Raw genomic sequence first — 24011 nt, 5'->3', positions numbered from 1 at the left:
AATGAATGTTTAAAAACATTTTGAACACTACCTGGTGTTAATCAAAAATATTAAAAGGAAACATATTTTTTACTGGTGCATAAAAATGTAATAGATGTTTTTGCTAGTTTTGGTCAATTATTATGTTAGGGTTAAGTCTTGTTTTTTTACAAGATGGAAGAAATTCATTAGATTGCTGTGTTAATACAGTTAAAATAGAATAATATTTCTGACCCTAGACTTTGTCATGGGTCACCTGTAGAAAGGCTGTGCAAATAAGAAAAATATAACCTTAACAAAACAATGTTGATTCTTGTAGAAAACCAAGAACAGTGTCAAGTATTTTTGAGTATTAGAGGACTACAGTTCCATTCTCTGCAGTAGTACAGCCATTCTGTTTTGTCAGAAAATTGTCTGTTTGTATTGGAGTTTTCTACCTTTATTTAAATCGAAGACAGGTACAGCCCAGCACCTCTCCTATTTAAGTGAAAGTGAATACATTAATATAAGGTTGTAGGAAATCATTTTGTGCTCCTTTAAAGAATAGCTCCAATCACAGAAAGGCCCATTTAAACGTCCTGACTTAGGAAGCTTTTTATAGAAAACAAATCCTATTACATTTATCCTTTACTGTCCTCAACCAAGGGTGAGAGTTGCCCACCTTGACAATAACTTTCTGCTTCTTTTTCAAACTAACCACCATACCTGCTTTGGCAGCCGTGGTGCTTCTCTGAACGCCTCTGAGCATTAACACAGTTCTGGGTATTCCAGAAGATAAGAAACAGAGCAGAGCAAAGCAAATCATTTTTATTTCCACTGCACTAGCTTCTGTTATTGTAAATAATATTCGCCACTCTGAATGGGCCTGATATCAGGGCCTGTCCATACTAAAATCCTAACCACAACTTTTTTTACTTAAAGAATAGTCCTTTAGGTAAAAGTTGCTTACACAATATGAAGCACTCTGCACTCATCAAAATGTGTGAAAAAATGTTTCAGGAATATTCAGGAATTCACTGCACTGTACTTGATAAACATAAATATATGTACTGTATGTACAGTACAAAATGTATTTCAATGTAAGGCTTGGCACCCTTTATAGTCATTCAATCAGAGAGATGAATGGGTACAGAGGCTCTCATTGGAGGTACCAGACTTTATAATCATCTTATATTTTTCCAGATGTTTTATTTTTTAGATTAAAAAGGTTAATTGATATAAACTATACTTTCACAAGATATTTCTTGGTATTTCCCTTCTGTATGCGTGCCCAGCACTGATACATGTTTCTTTTGTGCAGATTTATTTTCAGCCAGTGTCTGTGAAAATTCCTGGTCTTTGAACCTCTGAGAATGTCACCTTTTTCTACAAGGAGTGTGACCTTGGGAAAATCATCAAGCCCAGGGGATTTTCATCCTTTCATTGGGCAGATCTCCTGATTAATCTTTTTGTAAAGCACACGGCTTTTGCAAATGCAATTCCTATTGGGGGTTAACATGAGGGACCTCAAAAGCACCTACGCAGGATGCTTCAGAGGGATTTGCAGTAGAGCCGAATGAATAGAAAGTAGACGAAAAAGTTTCAGTTCATTTGGAGAGCTCCTGTTCTCCCGCAGTTGTCGGGCCTTGCTAGTTACAGTATGAATTGCTTTATTAGATGAGGAACGGCACACTGACTTCGTTTTCGAAATGTTCACAAACAGTGTAGCACAATTTGTACTGCATTGATGCGCCTTAGCTGGAGCTGAAAGGTCTGAGACCATCTACAATATCACGCACTGATATAAAGGCCAGGGGAAGGCAAAGTAACAACAATTCAGCGCTGCTTAGTTTGTAAGATCATGTCCGCCAGTTCAGATGGCCTCCCTGTTCTGCATTTATTAACATGTGCAACAACTAATTAACATGTCACATGCCTGTCTGACAACAAAGCCGTTAGTTTCGAAAAGACATCCCAAGTGTTTAATTCCTTCATTTGAAATCAGCAGGGGTTTGTTCTATAATTTGTTAACAGAGAAAAAAGTATCTTCTAGTGAGCTGTAATAGAGAGATTTGCGTAAATCTTAGATGGCCTTTTTTAGCAGATAGGATACCCTTATTTGTAGTATATACTAAAGGCAAGACTACACGTAAATAAAAAGTCAGATTAAAAGAATTAAATGCTGTTCTATTTCATCATCAATTGAATATATGTGAATCTTTCTGTAAGGGTGATTTGTAATTGCTTGCATTTATAGGTGTTGCACTGGCGATGTACAGTATGAAGTTTGTCTTCTTAATAATGGAAGTGCAGGGGTGAATTCACTCAATGACAGGACATGATCTTGATACAGGGCGCACTTGTGTCTTCTGTTGGCTACAGCCAGGCTAGCACCTAAATTGCTCCCTCAGCTTACCACACAGTGAAAGCCATGCAGAGGAGCAGAATTCCCCAGTGAATGCCATCAAGGTTGGGTCCTGTCTTTACTCATTGATACTGTGATTGGGCTACTGTGTGTACTAGCGCTCTAACTGTTCAAATACAGCCTCCTCACTAAATTTACTCCATTTCGGTAAGGTTCAGGTGGGGTATTAATGAGAAGTGCTCAGAGATCCTAAAAATCATTATGAAATGTAATTATTGTATATAGTAGAAAATACAGTTATACCATTTAACCAATGAATTTGCTGTCATTCATAGAAGAAATTGTAAGAATCATTACTAAATAACTCTGACATGCAACCATTATCGACTGAGATTTTTCACCCAGAGTTTTCAGTATTTCAGGCTGTCACATGAAATATCGAATGCGACAGCAGTTCATCCCTGCCTGTGGAAATATGAAACTGGTCAATGTAATGAGGATTATTTTCCTGTAGAAATTTGATACCTACATTTGGGGGTGCTGGGAGTGGAAAAGAATCGAAAGAATCTTAAGTCTATTGCATTTGACAGGAAGACAGAGCCTTTTAACATATTTATGTAGTTAACAGTTTACTATTTTAATGATTATCAAAGCACCACCCTGTAAATACACCTTCACAAATATGTTAATTGATAAATTGGGCAATATATCTCTAAAATATTGATATCTTCCGATTTGAGAATGTAATAGTTATTTTTTCCTCAAAAATATTACGCTGTCAGCCATATCACAGCTACAGGCTTCAGTTGATCCAAAACGATCATAGGAAATACCAATGATTACGGAAAGGATACTTTAATTCCTTTGGTGCATGCAAGGCAAAGAAGCGAGAGAAAAAATGATTTGATCTATAGTTTTGAAAATTATTGTGATCTCAGAATTACAATTTGGAAAATGTTTTCTGTACACGGTTGCTTTTTCATTTGTGGCTTTCTGTTGCAGTGCAGTGCAAAGAAAAAAATAAATTGCAAGTTCTCCCAGGAACTTTGACACTGAAACTTAAATGCCATTGATTGCTTATGAAACACTCACAAAGACTGTGCAGAACAGGAGGGAACTTAAATCAAAAATCAATCGAGCTGCCTGTTTATTTCTTCATTAAGGTTATCCAAGAAAAATGCAAAGGGTGTTGATTTAAGATGAGCTCTGATATTTGCTTAGTAGAAATTAAGTTTTCCACACTGAAGTCTTTCAAGCATTACTACAAATTGTATTTAAATAGTTTAATTGTCCATAGAGATTAATGTGGTACAGTATGTGTTCAATAAATGACTACCCATTCCCTACTATGTCTGTGGAAACTGTTTCAGTTGCTTACAGATACCATCTTGGTTGACGTCGGACTCCAAGTTACATCACAGATTAAAAACCAAAAAAAAATCAATTTTCTAACCACTTTGTCTAATTCAGGTTCGTACAGTAGCCGGAGCCTATCCCAGCAATCACTGGATGTAAGGATGGGTACACTCTGGCCAGGATGCCAGCCCATTACAGGGAAGACACAGACACAAATACTCTTGCACTCACACCAGGGCCTGTTTTCCCAGAAGCCAGTTTACCTGCCAGTGCAGTCTTCAGACTGTGGGCCCTGAAGAAACCCACGTGAACATGGGGAGAACATACAAACTCCACGCACATTGAACCCAGGGCCCCAGCGCTGCAAGGCAGTAGTGCTAACCACTGCACCACCAAATAAAAATCAAACTTTATAGGCTTATTCTGTTTGGACCCTCAAAGCACTGTATGTGAGGGGAAATATGAGCTACACATGGATAAATCTGAATAATGTGGCACTTTGCACTGAATTATAGCAAGCTTGTTTAAACTAGATATTAAAAATCTTTCTATATTCTAGTTGTTTTCATATTGCAGTGCCTGCTTCAGATATTTTATTTCAGACCTTATACTGCAATTCCTAAACTATAGAGATCAGTTTTTTCTATTGTCCTATATTAGGAATCCTCCTACTTTATTCCTAAAATTAGGAATCCTCCTACATTATTCCTAGAAGTCAGGTTTTTATAATTAAATTACATTAACAATACTTCAATTTCTTCAGACTCTTCAGTTCTGGTTTACCTTTAAATTATAAGAATTTCTGAGTGCAATTGTTTTCCAACTGCTGTACTGGTAAAAAAACAAATTGTGCTTATAAGATGCAGCTGTCTAAGCCAATACTCAGTCTCTGCATCTCTGAAGGCCAATGTAATTGCTAGGATGATTCATTTTACAATCTTTTTTGATTGTTTACAGAAATATAATACAAATAGTAAAAAGGAACACTAATCATTGTTTAAAGTTAAAAACATGAGTTTATATCATTATAACTCACTCCTATCGCATTTATTTTAGTACAGACAAACACGTTTAAAACTTTCCACTGTTTGTCGCTTATATACTAAAAAAGTGGCCTCACTTTTTATATCAAGTATTTACTGTATTTTGAAAACAGAGGCTTTAAAACTGGTAGATGCCGGTGATATTAGTTTAAGTATGACTGCTGTCTTTGGTTCTTTTTCTTTTCTGTTTCCTTTGTTCCACTTCTATTTTAAGCTCTGCACTTCTATATAATTACTTTGAGTCCATGTGACTCCTGCTCAGCTGCAAAGAAGCTACAAGGATGAGAAAGAAAGATATCTCTTATGAATCATTTTGGTATTGAATGTGTGGAGTGTGTATCCCTGCCACCTTATATATTTGTCTCAAAGCATTAGTTCCATCAGTTTGAAACTCATGCAGGAGATCAAGGTTTGTAAGGGTTGCAGCCACGGTAATAGTTCATCTTTTATTGCCACCCCGACATGGATACATTTGCATATGTACAATTTATAAAAACCTACTCCATTATGCAGCATGTTTGCAAGAGTAACAAGTGATAGTAAAACAATGTGGAACCCAATACATATGTTTTGCTATTTATTTTGCATGTCCTTTAATTCCAATAACGCAGAGTGACATCTAGAATTAAGAGGCCATTTATAAGTTTTATTACTGGTTTCTGCCAGTACATGCGAGTCATATAAGGCATTGCAAGCTGTTAAAAATGGTTCTACATTAATCTGGGGGCATGAACTATACTATCAAGTTAGGCATTGGGCATGACAGGGAGTAATCACCTTAATGGTTTGGGAAGTACCTCATTACTGATTTCTGTCAGTTACTATTTGATTCATGATGTTGAAGTTTTTCATTCAGCCTTCCACTGACAGCTTGTTATTTAGGGTTTCTTGCACCATGGTAGACAATTAGATGTTTAATTATTGTGCACTAGCCCACTGCAACTTTTCCTCTGCCATTAAATGCATGCTTCAGGTTCTCAGCCTTACCTCCTGCAGGGCAAGAAGGTCAGGGGTGAAGAAATGAATAAATAGCAGCCAGCAAATCCATACATTATTATATATGCACAATGAGAGCAAGAAAGAGTCAGAAGTACTGTAAATCATTTACGCTACTAATACTGTGATGCACACAAAATGTAAATGCTAAAAAATGCGGTAAAATTCAAAATCAATAATAAAATACACAATAGTTCTATTTTACTGTTCTGGCTATTCTTATATATGGAACCACGATCAAATAAACAGAAATATAGGCAGGTTGTGTGAACAGGAAATTGTTCTAGCTCAGTATTTTGATCATATTGGCAACTTCTGATGTTGAAAAAAACAAGTCTGTTGTGGAAATTAAGTTTTTTTTTTCTTTCTCAGTTGTGTAACATGGGCATTATACTTTAATGGATAAATGGATTCCCAAAACGAATCTTGGGAAGAATTCACTTACCGGTTACCTGTCTCAGTGGTGCTTGCTTTTTACACATATCTCTTGTTGTAGTGACAGGACCTTCAGAGAAGCTGCTGCTGAGCTGTACGAATTCTATGAGAAGCTGTCAGAAGAGGCAGAATTTTCTAATTATTAAGTCATTCAAATGGCCTTTACAGTGGATGTTTGAAAATCCACACACTCCATTTTCTAATCCCCCAACAGCTTGGAATCCCATAATTACTATTCAGTCTAAAGGTCAAAGGGCTCTGTGTTTGAATAACTTAAGGTTATCTGACTGGAGTATAAACTAGTCACACGTTAAATTGTTCCCAAATTCTGTCTATTGAGTCTCTCTGGCTCTATGGGGAGAAAAATATTTTTTTGTGCTGGACATTTCAACAGGATGTAGATGTTATGTGCATTGCTCAGATGTGACCTACCTAAGCATTTAGCAGGATTCATATATCTTGTATGACATGGATTGAATGTACTGTACTGCTGCTGCTATACAGTTGGCTTTGTTGTTTTCTTTTCCCTGATCAATCAATAAGCTTAAGTTTGGGTATAAATTATTGTTCAGGTTTGTCATTAGCTATTCTGTAAGATGAATCTAGTTATTGGATGGCTCTCTCTTATTTCTTTTTAGATTTGTTATAGTACTTTCTTAACAATACGTTAACAAACTTAAAATTTACATTAGTCCTCCTACAATTATTATTTTTGATAAAAACGTGTTTTTCTCTCTCTTAATTAGGCATTATCAGTGGTGCTTCAGCTTGGCTCATCGCTTCAGTCTTCCTAGTGGCATTGCAAGACATATATAGAGAAGATACATTCACACAGACCCCAAGATGTTCTGCCACCATCTTTTTTCTCACATCGAAAATCCACGGTGCAAATATTAGTTTCATGCATGTGATAGAGGACCGAAATAGCTGTCTCTGATGACAAGTGACCCACGGGCCTCAAATATCACTGCTACACAACGAGAGAAGGAAACAATGTCAAATGGTGAATCACCAAACAGAAGTGTCCCACCTGTGACTTGTGGCTTGGAGAACCTCAATCAGTTATTAACATAGCCCAGATTTGAATCAACATTCTCCTGAGTGTATGTCCCATTTATTAACACTTGTAAGAAGTGAACATAAACGCTAATTGCCCTGTGTGTTATCCCTGCTATAACAGATGAGTACTTAATTCACCAAGTCATTCGCTTTATACTGTACCCTCATCTTTGTAAAAATACTTTTTTTGTTTGGCAAATATTATATGCATGATTAATGTAAATTTTGAAACCTTTTTTTTTTGCCAAACAGTGGAATATTTTCACTGTGTTGCATTTGCAACATTGAAAATAAAACATCTTGAATTATTTTTGCCCTTTCAAGCAACCTTCAAAGAAGGAGCATGACATTATACAGTATAGGTACACAATGTCAATTCTTTTTAACATGAGACTCATATAAATACATCAGGAGTATTTATATAAGAGCCTGTTTAATTATCTCAATGAAGCCACCAAAGATCTCCTGACTGATTAAAAGGGCTTATAAAGAGACACAAATTATATGAAGGATTTTCAAAAGTTGTGAGCAAACGCCAGCTGGGAAACGCAGAATTGGATAAATCCTCAGATAATAATTTAAAAAGATAAATTTATAAACGTCCATGCTTCATCAGCGGCTAATCTTGTATTGCACAAGAGTGTTGATAGTACTAATAGATGTTGTGCACTTACATGGCTCAATCAGCTACCACCTTCACTAGGAGTGCAGTTTCATTCTGATAGTGTCATGCTCCCAGGTCTGAGCCTGGACTGTGCCATTAGCTGAGTGTGAGATTTACAAGGAATAGTTTGAGCTGGGTGTATTTGCAGTCAGTCAGGATTTCCGTGGGTGTCCATGCTACTAGATTGCTAGGTGCCTATAAGCTTGAAGTGGCACCAGTGAGAGCTCTTAAAGTCCCCTCTGTTTGATGTGTTAGCTGTTCTATTTGTGCTCAGAACTGGCAACGTGAAAAAAGAAGCAGATGGCATAGCACAGCATCTTTCAAAGAATGTGTTTTGGGTGTCTTTGTCTCACCCATGCTGATAGGAGTCTTGTAACAGGAAACCATGCTGATAATAGGTAATTCCAAAACTGGGAGTTAAAACAATTAAAGATATGCAATTTCATGTTTAAAATAAAATAATAAAATAAAAGTAATTAGAAGGGACGCTTTATTTAAACACAGCTTCAAAATAACTGTGCACATCATTTGCCTGTAATGGAGTGTGCAAAATGTTGTATTAACTTTTTTACATGCTCTCCATTTGTTCTGAGCTATCCAAGATTAATTATGATTCACAGCCTCTACAATATTTTTCCTTAGGTCATTTGTTTGGAATATACAAACAATCTAATGATTCAAGACTGCCTAAATTAAGGCTACATTTCATCAAGAAACACAAAGTCGGGAAGGAAGACTGTTACAGGGAAGCTCAGGAGGCCCTCTTTTCAAGATGGGTCAAGCCTGCTAAGTGCCATTGCAGGAGAGGAATGTCAGGAAAGCCCTGAGACTGGCAGCACACCTCTCTTACTCATCATACCCTTCAAGTGCCGTAATTTCAATAGTTTTGGTTGAACCTCTTCTCGGTGTACAGTAGCTCCATTACTTTTTCTGGTTCACAACAAGACAATGATGGCCAGAGTGTGCTCATAATACCTGTAACGGCCTTTCCTCCCAATGATTCACAACATCAATAACAACACTTGCTACAGACAGTAACCACATTGTCATTGGCTTTGAAACCTATGCAAAGCAATTTCTGACTTTGCTCCATAATGGCTCCTGTGGGGCTCCAGTAAAACAGGATTAATGATCTAGGAGGTGTCCTCCAGCCTGAAGGCCAATGCTGTCAGAGAGCCACTGTGTTTGGGAGTGTAATTAGTTAGAGGATCCTCTGCCCATACAAACTCAGGCATCACTGCTGATGGCCAATGCACCTGAATGCTGACAGACGCAAACTGAGAACACTATATTAAATCTGAATATATGTAAATCCTTGCTAACTAATTCATTTATGTATAATTAAACACAGACTCTTAATATAGAGTGTTACTGTCTCATGTAGTTAACAGAGCTTTCATTTTTTTTCTTCCTGCCAGACAGGGTCAACATTTCAGACACCCCAGACATCCTTAAGGCTTGTATTGCTCACAGTGCATGGCAAAGCTTGTGGGAAGGCAAGCCCTGTAAGTGCTAAATCACAAATTCACTTAAGGCTAGTCTGAAACACATTGAGAAACGTTTTAAATAATGTTGAGTGCTCCCCCCTGCACTGCAGTGCAGCTTGGCGGCAAGTAATTCATGTGGGGAACTGAGTCCCCCTTCTGGTGGCTTCTGAAACAACAAGTGTGAGGCTCTTGAGCACATTTTGTCAATATAAAGCTCCAGTTACTAACACCAATGTAGCTTTTGTTATCGGTGCTGCTGCAAACACCAGACAAGATTAGTAGGCCCATCTTGCTCGTTTGCTAATTCAGTAGTTAAGTGTATCTCACATTTCATCCAATCAAATTTCGATTTACAGCTGCTTTCGGAAGGGGCCTCAACCACCTAGCTAAGAAGCCTATTACAGACTCTCACAACTCTTTGTGTAAAAACACATTTCCTATTTTTCATCCTAAATAACTACTTACTTGCACTACTGACCTGGGAAAGAGACCCATATGCTGAACCTGTCAGTTCCCCTCAGGATTTTGCATTCTTGGATCAAATCTCCTCTCAATCTCCACTGTTCCAGACTGAAGGGATTTAGTTACTTTAACCTGTCTGTGAGGGACAATCCCCTAAGACCAGTACTTATTCCTGTTGCTCTTGTTTGAGCTCTTTCTAACTTATCTGTATTCTTACTGGGTATGGTGACCGAAGCTGCACACAATACAGTATTACATCCCTTGATTTAAATTCCAGTTGTTTTGTTATACACCCTAGTATTCTAGTATTTGGTTTGCTTTTTTATTGTTTCCCCATATTGTATTTATGAGGACAAAGAAGAACAACCATAAGCATCCAAATCAGAATTGCCCATGCAATATTTTCTATTATTGTCTCAGTAACACCTTTGTTACTGCGCCAGTTATCAAAAAGGTTTCTGATATATGCATTGTTTCCTTCAAATCCATTAGGAAATGAATTTCACTTTGCCATGTGTAGGACTCATATTATTACTAGTAGTAACAGCAGCTGAAAAGCTTAGGTATTTTAATTTAATGGATATTAATTGTTTTTACCCATCCAAAATAGATTTTCTTTTATTCCAAAGTGTTTGCATTTTTAATTTTCTGACAATAAAACACATCCACTTTTGATTATAAGAATAATCTAACCAAAACATTTGCCACAAATATTTTACACAAATAGCTCAGTTAGAAACAGAGATGGAATATTATAAATGAGTGGTAATTATGGTAAGACATAAATTAATATGTACTTTTTGTAATGATCTGTATTGATTGTTTTTTTTGTACAACAGTGTTACTTAACTAAAAATGTTACATGGATTTTAGCAGTAATTTCTGACTAGTTAGCTTTTATGAGGAATTGGTTGGTATTTTTAGATTGAGCACGGCTGAGAACATAGAGTCAGGGAATTTATCTTAATCTGCTTCCAGAATAGGCACTCCTTTCTACATCTCGTACAGATCCAGACAATGGCAGTGTAAGTGGACTTGAAAGAGAATCGGCAATTGATTGTTGCGAGCATTGTATTTCACAAGGGTGGGACAGTGGCGCAGTGCTTGGCACTGGGGAACGTGTGTGTGTTTGAGTCTGTGGGTGCCCTGATGTATCCTGCCTTGCGCCCATTGCTTGCCAGGATAGGCTCCAGCTTCCCCGCGACCCCGTATTGGATAAAGCAGTAAGAACATGGATGAATGTACTTCACAAGTGACTACAGTGACACAGTTATGAGGGATTCCTTAAGTTTTAAGCTCTCCCAGCATGTGACTGGGTTTTGGCCAGTACTGGCTAAAGTTACAATCCATGTCTTCTAAAGGTGAGGAGGTGAAAAGGACCTGGGCTTTTACAGACACTTGAGAAGGAGTATCGCTTTGATGACATTTGATTTTATATCTGTCTGGAGATTAATAATAGTTCAAATGTAGAATTCCCCACTGGGGTTTCACAAAAGAAACAGAGATGAGCATTTTAACAAGAAATTACAAATGAGAGGGAGCCACCCACCATATCCTTGCTGTGTGATAGCCTGCTTCTTGTTGATCCCAGCTATTTTTGAACATCTTGTTCCATAAATTTCTTATGTAGATCATTGGACACTGTTTGGAAACTCAGAACTATTTCTGAAGACTGACAAAAAAGTTTAAAAAAATATCCATTGAAATCCATTTAATATCCCCTGTGTTCCTTGACCTACTTATTTCTGAGTTCAAAAAGCTTGTAAATGTCGTCAGTGTGAGGATTTTGAATTAATTAAATCTCTGATTCCAACAAATGACTCACTATTTCAGCTAAAGCACCTATTTCAGGCTAGGCAGAAATTCAAATGGGAATTAGATAACTTTTATGACCACTAACAAGGATTATGGAATGGATATCTCTTTGGTTTACATCTAAAAGCACTGTTTAGATAAACAGTATTACAAATGCTTAAACAAGGGTCAATTAAACTGTGGTAGTTTGTATGCTTTGTATTTTCTTCTTCGTTGTTGTTATTTAGTTTAGTTACTTTTTCTATTTGTATTGCCCCAGTAGGCACAGCATGTCTTTAAAATGCCAGGATTAATTACAGCTAATGAATGTTGATCGGTTGCAGAGAATAATCCAATGTCTAAATGAATGGGCCGAGTGGCTTTTCTTTGACCTTGCTTTGAACTGCAGTATTTTTGTCTACAGAAAGAACAACACACCTGTACTGGCAGACCTCTGACTGGAGACACATAAGCATCTTTTTAGGAATGTCTGATTAGCCCCCATTTTGAATGTTTAAATCGTCATATATATGAAGTAAAACCAGGAGCGATTTCTGCCTTTGCTTTACTTCTATGGATTGCTGTTAGTTTTTATGCTGCTGAGAACCTGCGGGCTCATTGTCCAGTGCTCAATGCATCTCAGCTATTAATTCCAGGCTTTCAATTAAAAAAAAAACATTTAGGAGATTACAAAAAATGCATTTAATTTCTTTTCATTTAAACATAGGGAGAAATATTTTGCTGGGATTTCAGATTTACCAATATAATAGTAAGTTTATTTTCATTCTTGAACAGGTGGCTGTCTTCTTGTTGACACAGAGGAAGAGACAAATAAATCAATTAAAATATCTCTTAAGGCAATTGCTCAGCTTTTATGGGGTACATGTGTGATGCTGTATTCAAAAGTGATTTACGCACAGTGTCTTATATACAGGATATGAATATATAACCTACAAACAGATTGATATTTCCATTTCCATCCATTTGAAATATTATCAGTCGTATTTAAAAAAAAACCATTTTATTCAGGGCATAGCCACTGAGAACTTCAACACTGCCATAAAATACCAGCCCATTTGCAAAAGACAAAACTAAATAACTGTGAAAAATGTATGTAAAATAATATAAGGACTGAAAAAAGAGTGTACTGTACACATATGTCTGTATCAAATACTCAAATCGCAATTTTATAAAATGCCAAAACATGCTCACCCCATGCCCGCACGCAGCTTCACCAAGGGAGTGATCTCTCTCAACATCGCAAACCAGATGGGTTATTTAGTGTGTCACAGCAGTACGTGAGCTACAAAGAACAGTAGTTTGCCATTCTTATCATCATATGAATCTTTCAATAAAAGGCTGCTACAGTATCAAGTAATGTAAATATATTTCTTAATTTTAAAATAATGCTTATGCAGTACATGTGCAGGAAGGTGTTTTCCTATATGCGTCTCGGACTAGTAGTTTGCCAGAGGATCCCTCAGGAATGAAATGGTAAACATGTGAAGATTTGCAACCTCTTTGGAGGAACATATGCCATTAACACTCTGAAGTTCCCTGGCTATGGCAGGTATCATGCTTTGACAATGGGAATAACACAGAAAATCCTAAATCTTTCTTTGGAACACAAAATGTCTTGATCTCCATTCCTTAAGGATATTCCCATTGTCGGGGCTATCCCAGCGTACAATTTTCTCCATTCACTCTGTCGCTCACAAATGAAAGCATAATGAGCATTTTATGACCAAGCTTGGTTGTCATGGGGACCATCTTTTGTGCTGAACGGGGTCTGAAAAAAGGTCTCAAACCTCATTTGTCATTCAGCATAGAGGAATTCAATGAACATGTCTTGGCCACAGTGCTGAAAAGGTTAGGACGAAGCTTTATAGAAAAGGGACTCAAAGCACTGCACGTATCTTTGCCTTTCATGTGCTTCAATCCATGTGCACAAATTCCACGTAGCTGGGATATGCAGGCACACAGGGGAAAATAATAACGACTCTGGGTATGTAATCATAGTTTAGATTCACACAGAATATCAAGTAAAGTAAACCTGACTAAATATGCATCTATACTGAGTTATTACTGGATGTCCAAGTAAAACAGCTATCATCCTATACTAGATAATAATTTTATTTTGTTTCATTTGGAAACTGTTTTCCCCCCTCAACACTCATGGATTTATCTGTACTCTGTGTACTCTGTACACTTGTACTCACATAAAAGTTATGTATTCTAACATTGCTTTAAGAGTTTAAATACCAGAATGAATATCTAGGCATGATGAAGTGTTTTGGGCAGTCAAGTTTTATTTATTTTTTTATACAGTCTCATCGTGGATTTTTGTTTTAAAATTTTTTGAACTGGAACTTTCATTTGAGTTTGGTATAATTTACCGGTCCCCACGTTTGTAGATCTCAGACATACAGTATTTCCACTGAGCTCTTGAGTGGCTCCAATGGGAAAGACTTGGCACCAGAATGCAGGTTGATCTCCCCTGTCTTGGAGATTCCTGGTGCAAACCAGGCCTGTCATCTACAGGCTGTCCCAGTGCTCTAATGAGGAAAGTAACTGAGGTTTGCTGTGTTCTAAGCTTGCAAGGTTTCTTTGACTCAGCTTGCACCAGAAGGCTCTTGAATATTCAGTTTCAGTTGGATGAGTATTGATGTTACTCAATACTGATGGCTTCAACTCTAACCAAAACCTTATCTTATGGGTGGGCTTCTCAGAATTTACAATATCCTTTACAAAGTGCTGGTGATTCACTCCTCAGCTGGAGGTGTATCCTCCCACTGTCTAAGATATGAGGAAAATAAGGGTGACAGAATAAACATAGCTCACATGGGGGTTTTACAATAATATGATCTAGTCCTGTATATCATGTGCTGATTTCTGCTGTTAGCCATTAGAGTAACCTGTCATTATAGTTGCTGCAGCTTAAAAAAGTTAAATTTATGAATATCCAAATGATTATTTTTTTTTATCAATCACTTAATTTGTCTATTAATTATAGCCTTTCCTTCAAAGCATGTGCTGTACGAGCCATCTCCCATCATTGTGTTCAGTGCCTGCAGCTGAATTGACACAAAATTGAAGACCAGTGTGGTCCTAATACAGTGCAAGGATTCCCAGTCTGACCCAGCCCCACTCCCTTCAACGTCACACTTGGTCTTGAAGAACTCCCACGGCTGGAGCTTCTATTTCTATGGTTTTACAGAACAACTCCTCTGGGGATTCTGAATGCCACATGAAAACTGCTTAATCTCACCTGTTCAAGACTAAACAGATTAAGCTCCTTTAAGCTCTTTCTGTATGATACATATTTCAGATCAGTAAGATTTAATCAGGTCACTGTATTTAGGGCTTCTTGTAAAGGAGTGTATGGGAATATGTGGAAGTTAGTTTGTGGTCGTCTGGAATGGCTGGATGAGATCTTTGGGTCTTCTAACTACTCCCTTATGGGTTAAGTGGGCTGAGTGGCCTCCTGTTGTTTGTAACCTCTCTTACGTTCTAAAACAACAATAATTTCTGTCATGAAAACTTGACACAGTATTTTAAATGAAGACTCACTCATGTGTCAGACATTTTTTTTTACATTCATTGTTAAATTTATATTCTACACAATACATTCTTTGGACAATTTCTGTCACTTCTCTAGATGGCACAGTGGCACAGCAGTTAGTGTTGCAGCCTTACAGCTCACATCCAATCACTCCTTATATAGCTTAACTGCTATGCTGTATTCTATGACGTGAAAATAAATCTGGGAATGTGGTATATAGTGCAAGTTAACAGGATGGTTATTTTTTGTGAATCAAATGGAACCCTGTGCTGAAAGTGTGTTGTTAATAATATTCAACACTCTCATTGAAAATGGTGCAAATTACATGTGGTATAAAATCCTTGGTTAGTTAGGACCCATGTGGATATGTATTTGTCTACAGATTGAATTAATAAAATTGAATCCATTGACCTTCTTGCATTAAATGTCAGTTTTACTGCCCTGCCAGCTTAGCATTAGCTTTCTCAGTTATACTAAGAAGGAGGAAGCTTCTGTAGTCTGATAAGAAGGTCATGAATTAATAATAATTTCCATCCACTCATCTTGCATCACAACAGACACTAGGAACTATTTTTACTTCAAGTCATTGACAGCATTTTCAGCCGGGAATAATTATAGGGGTGAAGTCGAGAGCTGCTTTCTAACTGATTTACCCGTTTTTCACCAAAACTATGAAAAGAGAAGAAATGGCTGGAAAAGCAGTGGAATGAAATTCACATTAATGTGAGCCCATTCTTCATCCTCTTCCCACATAACCGTGGATTATACTGAAGAATAAATATCTTTGAAAGAAAAAAAAAACATTTGCACATCTGTTACAAAAAAACTAACATTGCTTCTTTGCTTTTGTGTTTCGCAGATTCTGGCCATCATATCAATCCTCTTCATTGTATTATCAACGATTGCCTTGTCACTCAACACACTCCCTGAGCTCCAAGACATGGATGAGTTTGGCCAGGTGACAGACAACCCTCAGCTGGCCCACGTGGAGGCCGTCTGCATTGCTTGGTTCACAATGGAGTACCTTCTTCGCTTCCTATCCTCTCCAAACAAGTGGAAGTTCTTCAAAGGGCCCCTGAATGTCATAGACCTCCTTGCCATTCTTCCCTACTATGTAACCATTTTTCTGACGGAGTCTAACAAGAGCGTTCTGCAGTTCCAGAACGTCCGAAGGGTGGTGCAGATCTTCCGCATCATGAGGATCCTGAGGATTCTCAAGCTGGCTCGACACTCCACCGGGCTACAATCCTTGGGCTTCACCTTGAGGCGCAGTTACAATGAGCTGGGGCTCCTCATTTTGTTCCTGGCCATGGGGATCATGATATTCTCTAGCTTGGTCTTCTTTGCCGAGAAAGATGAGGATGACACCAAGTTCAAGAGTATCCCGGCCTCTTTCTGGTGGGCTACAATTACCATGACAACCGTAGGCTATGGGGATATTTATCCCAAGACTTTGTTGGGAAAAATTGTAGGGGGGCTGTGCTGTATTGCTGGAGTACTGGTGATTGCCCTGCCTATACCCATCATTGTAAATAATTTCTCTGAGTTCTATAAGGAGCAAAAGAGGCAAGAAAAGGCCATTAAGCGAAGAGAAGCCCTAGAAAGGGCAAAGAGGAATGGCAGCATTGTGTCCATGAATATGAAGGATGCATTTGCTCGCAGCATAGAACTAATGGATGTGGTGGTGGAGAAAAATGGAGAGGGCATGGGAAAGAAAGAAAAGGTACAAGACAACCATCTTTCCCCCAACAGGTGGAAATGGGCCAAACGAACGGCTTCAGAGACCAGCTCAAACAAATCCTTTGATGTTAAAGAGCAAGGATCTCCAAACAAGGCAAGACCTTGCTCTAGCCCTCAGCACCTTAACGTGCAAAAGCTGGAGGAAATGTACAATATGATGGCTAAGACTCAATCCCAGCCCAACCTCAATACCAAAGAAGGAGGTCCGTCCTCAAAAGTGGGCAGACAAAGGGACGAAATTGAGATGGGGAGCATACCAGGTCCGGCAGATCCCTTACTGGCCACGCCTGAGGGCATAATAGACATGAGGAGCATGTCCAGCATTGACAGCTTCATCAGCTGTGCCACTGACTTTCCCGAAAGTGGGCGATTTCCTCATAGCCCCATTGTTAGCCTGCCTGGCAAAGTCAGCGCCAACCCTTGTCTGGAGACAACCCATGAGCATGAGGCCATGCTGTCCCCACAGGGTATTACCAAACTTCCTGCCAGGGGTAGCTCCATCCTTGAGATTAATTCCAACCCTGATTCTCAGCGACGCTCCTTTTTCATCGACAGTCCCAGGAGCTCACTTACATTCACAAACCCCTTGAAATCAAGGTCTTTGAAAGTCAACTTCCGAGAAGGCGAAGCTTATAAAATGACACCAGCCCCGTTTTCCTCTGTCGGTGACTCCCTAAAAAATGTAAGCAATGCTCCTCTTTCAGACAGCTCCTTATTCTCAGACCGGTCACTTCTTAGCCCTGAAGTGTCGATCTATACCACAGCCAGCAGCAAGACTCCTCCAAAATCTCCAGAGAGCATTATGCCAACTGTGTTTACCTTCCATGACGCATCTATTAACAAATACATTGACGCTGACACAGATGAGGAGGAACATCTGCAAGATGGCTCAGATTCTAGCCCGTCCAAGCGACTGTTGGGGAAGGCCAGCCCGAAATACAATGTGAATAGTGGGTACCAGAGAGGCATCAACCACTTAGAAGTCTCTGCCATGGGAGCACCACAGAGACTGATAGGTCAGAACTGCATTTATCCCATCGAGAGCAGGGCTGTTCCGGGCAGCAGTCAAGATGGCAGCAAGGTAGAGAACCATATGGCACAGGAAATCCGCGTGTCAGCCGGAGAGAGGAGCCGCTCCAACACGTACGATGAAACCATCTGACTGCTTCGAGGCCGGTGACAAGAAGAGTGGACTTTCCCAAATTGAAAGGAATGTTTGAATCTTGAAGGAGCTTTACTGCATGGCATAACAAACCTTTGACCAAGCCACAGGCATGGAAGAGGGCTCTTAAGTGAGCCAAGAATATTTGCTGTTTGGTTCCCAGACAACGGTGTTGCTGAAGACTCCTTTTGGATTGCTGTGAGCTTACCAAGACACTAATTCTCCCCTCTATCTGCATTTCCATCTACCATTCCCATTCTGTAGACCCTTGAACGAGGTACTCCATAGTACCGATGGGCAGTTCTGTGCAATCCTGCAGTGTTAAACCAGGCCTACAATGAGGGGAAATCTTTGTTAGTGGGGCAGTGGTTCTGAGTACTTGGGAAACAGGAAAGATGAAGGGGGGAGAAAGAGAACCTCAGCATTATTCTTTGATTTGCTGCTTGTCCCAAGGATGATCTTCCAGGCTTTCATTCTCCTGCTGTTTTGTTGATAAAGATAAATTACTGCAAAAACAGATTACATCTAAAAAAGTAACATGCATTTTACTTCCTTGGAGTTTAATATATTCCCTTCCCCGAATCTGGACTTAGACAAATGCATGTGTCACATTTGTGCATATATATACACATATGTTTATGTATGCATATGTTTATATATATATATTTTCCCTTCAGTTTGTATTTGATTCGTGACTGCTTAGTATCTACAGTTATCAAATACGTACAAGACCCGATTCAGGAGAAAAGAAATTGCCTAAGAGAGGGAAATTTAAGGGGAAAGCAAATTCACTATAACCTGCTGTTCAAAAACTTTTATTTCCACTACTGCATACCAGAGCACCTCAAGTATTTACATTTTTAATTAAAGTATTCAAATGTAATTTCTCTGGATTCCTCCCCCATCTATTTATTTGTTCAATTAATAAAGCAGTAGATAGATGTTAAATATGCATTAAAAACAGAAAGGAATCATTAGTTTTCAATACTATACAGTATGTCTCAGTTATGTGTTGTCTCTTTCATTTCCTTTCATTTCATTGCTTTAAACTGGTTTATGTTCAAATCTTCACTCATATTCCACAAATGTGAAAAACACTACAGTATGGAAAGTCATGTGAAACTAACGCATTCATCTGAGAAAAAAAAATACTGTAAAAATTCAATTTCTATAAAGCACTTAAAACTGGTTTTGAGAAGTTTCGAATTTGTAAAATATATGTAAAGTTGGGTGTTGAGGAAATATTGCTGGGTATAAAAAAAAAACTGAAATGTATATTTTTTAAATATTTTCTAATAATCATACAGGTCATTTTTTTAACTTCTTTAATTGGGTTTTGTTTGAAAGGCAAAACGTAAATGTAGAGCAATGTGAGTAATTATTCTGATCTCATAGTTTAAGTTGCATTTAAGGGGGTCATCTTTAGATAGGTATTAAAGGTTGTGTTATTTAATTTTAGATTTTTTCCTGTTGTGTGCTTACAGTAAATGTTGTGCACATTTGCTTCCACCATACTTTTTATAAATTAAGGAGCCAAAGAAATTTCCTTTCATCCAGGCGACAGTTAAAAGCACGAGACTGAGCACTGAGCCCTGGCCCCATTCATCTGACATTCATGTCTGATCAAGAAAAATCCCTTTCTCTTGATATCGGGCAGTGATTCGGAAAGGAAGTAGCAGACAGCCACTCCAGCTGGTAAAGCACATCAGCAAAAAAACATATGGAGTGAAAAAGCACTTTGAAAGTGTGGGAGGGCAGGTAAGAATGAGAATGTGTGACCTGTCACAATCGGAAAACGAATACAGATCTGCACTTCATGTTACAGTAACCGACTAGGCATCTGGATGAGACACCCTTCTGCATCCATTTGCAGCCCGGCAGTGAAGGTGCTCTTATTTGCAGATCACAAGCAGCAGGACATTCTCAGCTGCCTTCTACTTCTAAAGCCATCAAGGTGAAATGTATAAATGGAATAAGGGATGTGGCTTAGACTTCACCATTGACATATTTAATCCCTGCCTCATAATGTAGAAATGTATTTTCATAATAACCACAGGCTGACATTATGTTTCAGACTGTTCTTAGGTCAGCTTATTTTTCTTAAAAAGAAGCCCATATCCTCAAGCACTTTATAAGATTTTTGTCTTCTTGTTATTATATATATTTCTAGACATATTCTAGACACAAAAGCCTCTAACCGTAGCAGAAAAAAAAAACTTTAGAAACAATGAACTGTGTTTTGTTTTTCCCCAGTTTCTTTATACTCCTTTATCAGCTGACTGTTTATGAAGAGGTTTCTGAACAAACAGTAGATGTTTTGTGCCTTTCCTTTTGAGCAAGTTAGAAATCGGATCACTCTTTCGCTCTGTAAAAAGCCTGCCTTTAGCCTGAGATCAAGAGAAGAAGCTGTGTGAGAAAAAAGAAAACAAATGAACAGAATAAAGCAGCATAATGTGATCTGCCGTAAGCATGAGGAGCACTATACACACAACCATGGGTTTTAGGACTGGAAGGAGCCTTCATGGTCGCCATGGGGACCACCACTATGGTGGAGAGGCCTACTGAAACCAGCCAAAGCATAAGAAGGGAAAAGGAAAACATGGTGTTCTCTGCTGTAATATTTGTATCTAATGTACATTTTTGTCGTGAATGAAATATACCTAGTGAACTGATAGTGAAAACAGAGGTGAGAAATAAATGGAAAAAAATCCAGGGTAGTTCAGACATTAAAGCCACACAGGAGTAAATTCTGTTATTGAAAACATGTTTTTAAAAATGAATAGTATTCGGAAGATGTAGAAATAACCAATGAACTGCCACCTGAGAGCATGTCGCCGAGAAGGAGGCTTATCCTAGCTTCCTTTGTTTGTAATCAAAGCAAGTCAAATTGACTTCAGCTTTAAGGTTGAAACAGGTTGTTTTGTTCTGAGAGACGGCTGGATTTTTAAAGTGCAGAATTTCGTTACCTCTGTTGGTTCCCGTTTGCCATTCAGTCAGTATTTTGTTTGACTTTATTGAACACTGGCGTGGTGTGCACGCCCCTCAGAGTAGTCTATTTTTATGTTCAGATGTATAAAAATAATAATCAGTATTTTCAGCAGATTTTTATTAGGAGCAAATATGTAAAAATAAGTTTACCTTATTCTCTTTTTGTATTATGAATAATGGATTAGTTAGATAACTAAATAACAGTCGTACATATCACATAGAGCACTTGCTGAACATCACAGTTTTTCTTTGTTATTGTTTCCTTTTCCTTCCTTCCATGATAATTCTCTGCAAGGGTCTTTGTGCTGTGATGTCACTTATAGTCTTGTGTGCTTTTGTACATATGAGGATGAGTGACAGCTCCATCTAACTGGGGACTCATTTCACATTATTATGAGCTGTAGGCATGGAAGGGAACAAAATTATATCATTCTATATAGAAATGAAAGAAATGCCATTCTTGAGTGATAAAATACAGGGTCACATTTTCATGATTAGTTTCCGGTAAAAACAAAAGAGGATGTAACCTTGCATCTTTTTATACAACTGGGAATTTAAAATTATAGTCCCAGTGAGTATAAAAATAAGGATAACTTTTGAAACTAAATCATAGTCTATTCCTCTGCAGCAAATGTTTAACCCTTACTGGTACTACACGTTAGATCGTTAGAATGTGAATGTCTTTGAGGAGGTTTTTCCACAACCCAGCAGTTTCTCTACTGTACAGTATATCTCCTTAAGCTATAAGCTGTTCTTTACATGGGGGAAATGTTAAATGAATCCAATTAAGGTTTAATGCGACCAGTTTATCCTTTCTCCAAAGCCTTGACAATTTAAAAACACATAGAAAACCTACAGTATTCAGACAACAAGGTCAAGGGTTAGAAAACATCAGGCAAAACTCCAAAGAGCCCATTCCCCTGACCTCAGCCCCACAATATGCTGAGGGATGAGTGCAGCCAGGATAAATGTTCTATATGGAGAAGATGATGCCTGTCTTGACACAAAGAGATAGCAGTACACTGCCAACATGCAGCAATGAATGGGGTGCTGTTGAGAGAGGTTTGCAAGACATCCAGGATAACAACCCTTTGCTTTTTCTTTTAAATCCCCCAGAGGTGAAAAAGCAAAGGAGTAAAACAAACATGTTTTGACTTTGCGGTCTTTCTCTGTCTTTGCCGAAAGGTGTGTAGCAAACTGTGTTCTCTGTTGTATTTTCCTTTGAAACGATTAATACATTCATATATGAGTCAATAGTTTATGTTGAGGTTTTTTTCTGTCTTGAAGGCTTGAATTCTACCAGAATGTAGGCCCTGCCTACAAAACTCCAAGCTTGCGAACTAAGAATTGTAATAACTGGTTCAATCGAGTTGAAAAAATAAATTTTTAGTACAAAGAACTCAGTCATTTTTCATGCATTCACTCCCTTCACTTCCCTCCCTCTTGTAGCAAATACTCACCTTGTTCTTTTTAGGTGAGCAGAATGTGCCAATGGCAGAAAGGTCAAAGCAGGTTTTAAATGGGTTTTCTGATCTAATAATACATCCTACAAGCTATAAATAGGTGTCTTAGCCTGCCAGAGAGGAAGTGCAGATAGACTCATGAGGTTTGGTTTCAGAAATGTCATTGCCCATTTGTGGGACAGCCGGTTTGACACAGAGGTCTTGAAACCAAACTTCATTAGGATGTCCAAGTCTCAAATTTTTGTTGATTTTGACTTACTGAGGCCAGTTTCTTTCCTGATCTTGTAAATCCTGTCAGAGTACTGGAAATTCCTACTGGGTTTTTGGAGTTATTTTGAACTATTTAAACTATGGAAAATAATTATGATTCATCTTTTAAATATTTCCAGTGTGCAATAAATTTCACACCTAAAAATGTATGTAGGATTCAAGGATTATTTATTCATTATTTATCGCTTCTTGTTTTTCCCATGCAAATCCTGCATGGTCCGTGAAATGAAACTGGAGTCAGATGGATGTTTCAGTTACTGTATACTGTAGGATTCCTCCTCTTCCCTCTGAAATAAAGCTTTCTCACAAGATTCCTAAAGGAGCTCTAAAGGTTATGCACTGTATGAGGATCTGTGTTCTGTCCCAACAATGCAAGAGAATTATATGTGGGAATCCTGCAGGAACTGCTGTGTGATGTATGACAGGCACTTTAATTTCCACTCAGTTTTATTTTAAAAGGGTTTGCTGCTCCTAAGAATAAAGCACTACCATTAACTATTATTATTTACTACTCATGTGCAGTCTTTGATTAGGTTTGTCCCTGGAAAACAAAGCCCACAGAAAGTGCATTTCTTTGTATTTAGTGGTGTATATACGTGTTATATACAGTTGTACTATTGCAAAAAGAAAGAGTCATATATTCCTGATTACTGACAAAGAGTCACTGTGTGTTCAGAAGGTCTCATATGTAGGACACAATCTTTTATCATGGTATCCACGTAGGGTCACAACTTCGGACACAGTCAACACAGCCCTTAGTTAATCCAATAGCAGGTTATTGATTTGTGAAGGAAGGAAGCAGTTTATTTAAGAAGGAAGGTGATTCTATGATTCAGTACCAGCTACAAGGTAAAGAAAACTTTACTTTGTGGTAGAGGTCTGTGAAATACTGAACACTTTAACACTTCTTTATGAATAAAGCATATCTTGATGCTAAAAGGTACCTTTTATCTGTAAAAATAATATTGTTACTGAATAAGAGATTTGAATTAAACTACTGAACTCTCAGACCCCAGTGATGTAAAATCCCTAAAACAATTTTCACAAATGTTTCAGGAGGTTTCTGTTTATCTTTTGTCAAGGGTCTGACTAGAATATGTCACCATGCCTTCCATTACCAAAGTTAAAAAACAAACGGTATTTAAGTGTGTTGTCAAAATGTTGGATATAAACTAGCTTTTGTGGTTTTGGTGCTAGTTTAGTGTTT

At 38.1% G+C, this 24011-nt stretch overlaps 1 protein-coding gene and 1 long non-coding RNA gene across 3 annotated transcripts in view; one reads left to right on the top strand and one right to left on the bottom strand.

Moving 5' to 3' along the window:
* Positions 1-16045, bottom strand: part of LOC148648143 (uncharacterized) — a 32356-nt gene extending 16311 nt beyond the window's left edge. Inside the window, exon 1 of the long non-coding RNA XR_015926826.1 lies at positions 6164-16045. This is a non-coding gene — a long non-coding RNA (uncharacterized LOC148648143). The remainder of the gene's footprint in view (positions 1-6163) is intronic.
* Positions 1-19273, top strand: part of kcnb1 (potassium voltage-gated channel, Shab-related subfamily, member 1) — a 91405-nt gene extending 72132 nt beyond the window's left edge. For both annotated transcript variants that reach the window (XM_088608429.1, XM_088608430.1), the window contains one exon: positions 16041-19273. In XM_088608429.1, the coding sequence (XP_088464555.1) occupies positions 16041-18083 (2043 nt within the window). In that variant the 3' untranslated portion in view covers positions 18084-19273. The remainder of the gene's footprint in view (positions 1-16040) is intronic.
* The last annotated feature ends 4738 nt before the right edge of the window (positions 19274-24011 follow it).

Source organism: Lepisosteus platostomus, chromosome 15 (assembly GCF_059453375.1).
Source record: "Lepisosteus platostomus isolate fLepPlt1 chromosome 15, fLepPlt1.hap1, whole genome shotgun sequence".
Taxonomy (NCBI): Eukaryota; Metazoa; Chordata; class Actinopteri; order Semionotiformes; family Lepisosteidae; genus Lepisosteus; species Lepisosteus platostomus.
The sequence above is the reverse complement of the archived record's forward strand: the minus strand, read 5'-3'. Positions and strand labels throughout refer to the sequence as shown.